This window comes from Aspergillus lucknowensis, assembly GCF_044049455.1.
Source record: "Aspergillus lucknowensis strain CBS 449.75 chromosome Unknown BJX67scaffold_197, whole genome shotgun sequence".
Taxonomy (NCBI): Eukaryota; Fungi; Ascomycota; class Eurotiomycetes; order Eurotiales; family Aspergillaceae; genus Aspergillus; species Aspergillus lucknowensis.
In genome coordinates this window covers 1-1716 of record NW_027263741.1, presented here as the reverse complement: position 1 = coordinate 1716, position 1716 = coordinate 1, and the positions used below count along the sequence as shown (strand labels likewise).

Genomic DNA, 1716 nt, shown 5'->3' with positions numbered 1-1716 from the left:
AAAAAAAAAAAAAGGAAAGGAAAGGGAAAGGAAGATGAAAAGCGAAACATATGATCCTCCGTATTCGGCCTTCCCAGAGCCGAGAAAACGGTTCTTCCTTGCTATCGTAACGGCCGCCGGACTGTTTGGCCCTCTTTGCGGCGCTGTATACCTCCCCTCCCTGACTCTGTATCAAGATGTCTTCCACACAACAGGGACGGTCGTAAATGCCACAGTCTCGGTATACATGGTCGTCTTTGCCGTCGCTGTAAGTCTGCCTTCGACACGAAAGCAGCGTTTGTATGTACTGACTCTCCTGTCCCAGCCTCTCATCGGAGCAACGGCCGCAGACTTCGGCGGCCGCAAAACAGTCTACATCGTCACGCTGGCCAGCTTCCTCGTCGCAAATATCCTCCTCGCCTCCGTCCCCGCAAATATCGGCGCTCTCTTCGTGCTCCGAATCTTCCAGGCCTTCGGCGCGTGTATCGTCACCTCCGTCGGGGCCGGCACGATCGCAGATATCTTCGAACCCGCTCGGCGTGCGTCCGCGCTGGCGATATTTCTTCTCGGACCGCAACTGGGCCCTATCCTTGGGCCTCTGATTGGGGGGCAGTTTGCGACGGAGTCGCGATGGCGATGGGCGTTTGGGTTTTTGGGTGAGTCGCAGCCCTGATTCCTTATTAAATGAAGATGCTGACATTGCGCAACAGCCCTGGCGTGTGCGCCGGTGTACCTGCTTATTCTCTTCGGTCTCCCGGAGACACTGCGCTGCCTCGTCGGTAACGGAGAGGTCTTTGCGAGTCAAAAGTGGATTGTGATGCCTCGTTTCCGGCAGAGGGCGCTGGTCGAGGAGGGCAAGTATCCGAAGCCGCCGAAGCCGACCCTGAAGAACTATATCAAGCTTCTCACGTCTCCGTCCCAGCTGATCGTTTTCGTCAACGGAGCGTTGTCGTTCGCCGGACTGTACCTGATGTACGTGACTTTTCCGAGTGTATGGGAGGAGAGATTCGGATTCTCGACGCAGGAGGTTGGATACGCCTATTTGAGTCCTGGTAGGCTAGGCCCAGCCCTCACTCTCCCTCTCTAGCTCTTTAGTGCTAACTATGTACGAATGACAGGCGTGGCTCTCTTCCTGTCCTCCATCGCAACAGGTCGATTCTCCGACTCCCAGCGTGCCAAAAGAGTCGCCCAAAACCCAGACCGGAAAATCCAGCCTGAAAGTCGTCTCCCCATTCAAATCGTGGGCTTCGTCATCTCTGCCGCGGGGAAGACCATGTACGGCTGGTTTACGCGGTACCATCTGCACCCGAGTGCTGGGCTCGCGGCTTCTGCCCTAGGTATGCTGACCCTAATCCCTGATAAACCGTAGGACCTGATAACACTTTACTAACCCATCCAGCGGCAATCGGGACAGCAATCGTCTTCGTGACGAGCACGTCTTTCCAGACGGAATGTGCCCCGGCTCAGGCAGCGACGATTGTCGCTCTAGCAGGATTAGTGCGGAATATCGCAGCTGCTATCGCGGCGGCTATTGTTGACAGTCTGGTCGAGAGGATGGGGTATGGCTGGTGCTTTACGGGCGTTGCCATTCTGGATGTTGTTTGTGTTTTGGGGATTTTGCTTATTATCTGGAGGGGCAGAAGCCATGGTCAGGAGGTGGAGGTGAATGCGTGATGTCAATAGAGTAGTATGATGTAGTCTTCCGTAAATTGAAGGAAGTATCTTCACCTTTGCCCC

At 55.1% G+C, this 1716-nt stretch overlaps 1 protein-coding gene across 1 annotated transcript; it reads left to right on the top strand.

Annotated features, from left to right (window-relative positions):
- Positions 1 to 34: 34 nt before the first annotated feature.
- On the top strand, positions 35 to 1653 carry BJX67DRAFT_387977 (major facilitator superfamily domain-containing protein; the record flags this gene model as incomplete). Its single annotated transcript, XM_071034316.1, has 5 exons — positions 35 to 247; positions 305 to 635; positions 690 to 1031; positions 1098 to 1316; positions 1379 to 1653. The coding sequence occupies 5 exons, from the start codon at positions 35 to 37 to the stop codon at positions 1651 to 1653; spliced, it is 1380 nt and encodes a 459-aa protein (XP_070880294.1).
- Between the last annotated feature and the right edge of the window lie 63 nt (positions 1654 to 1716).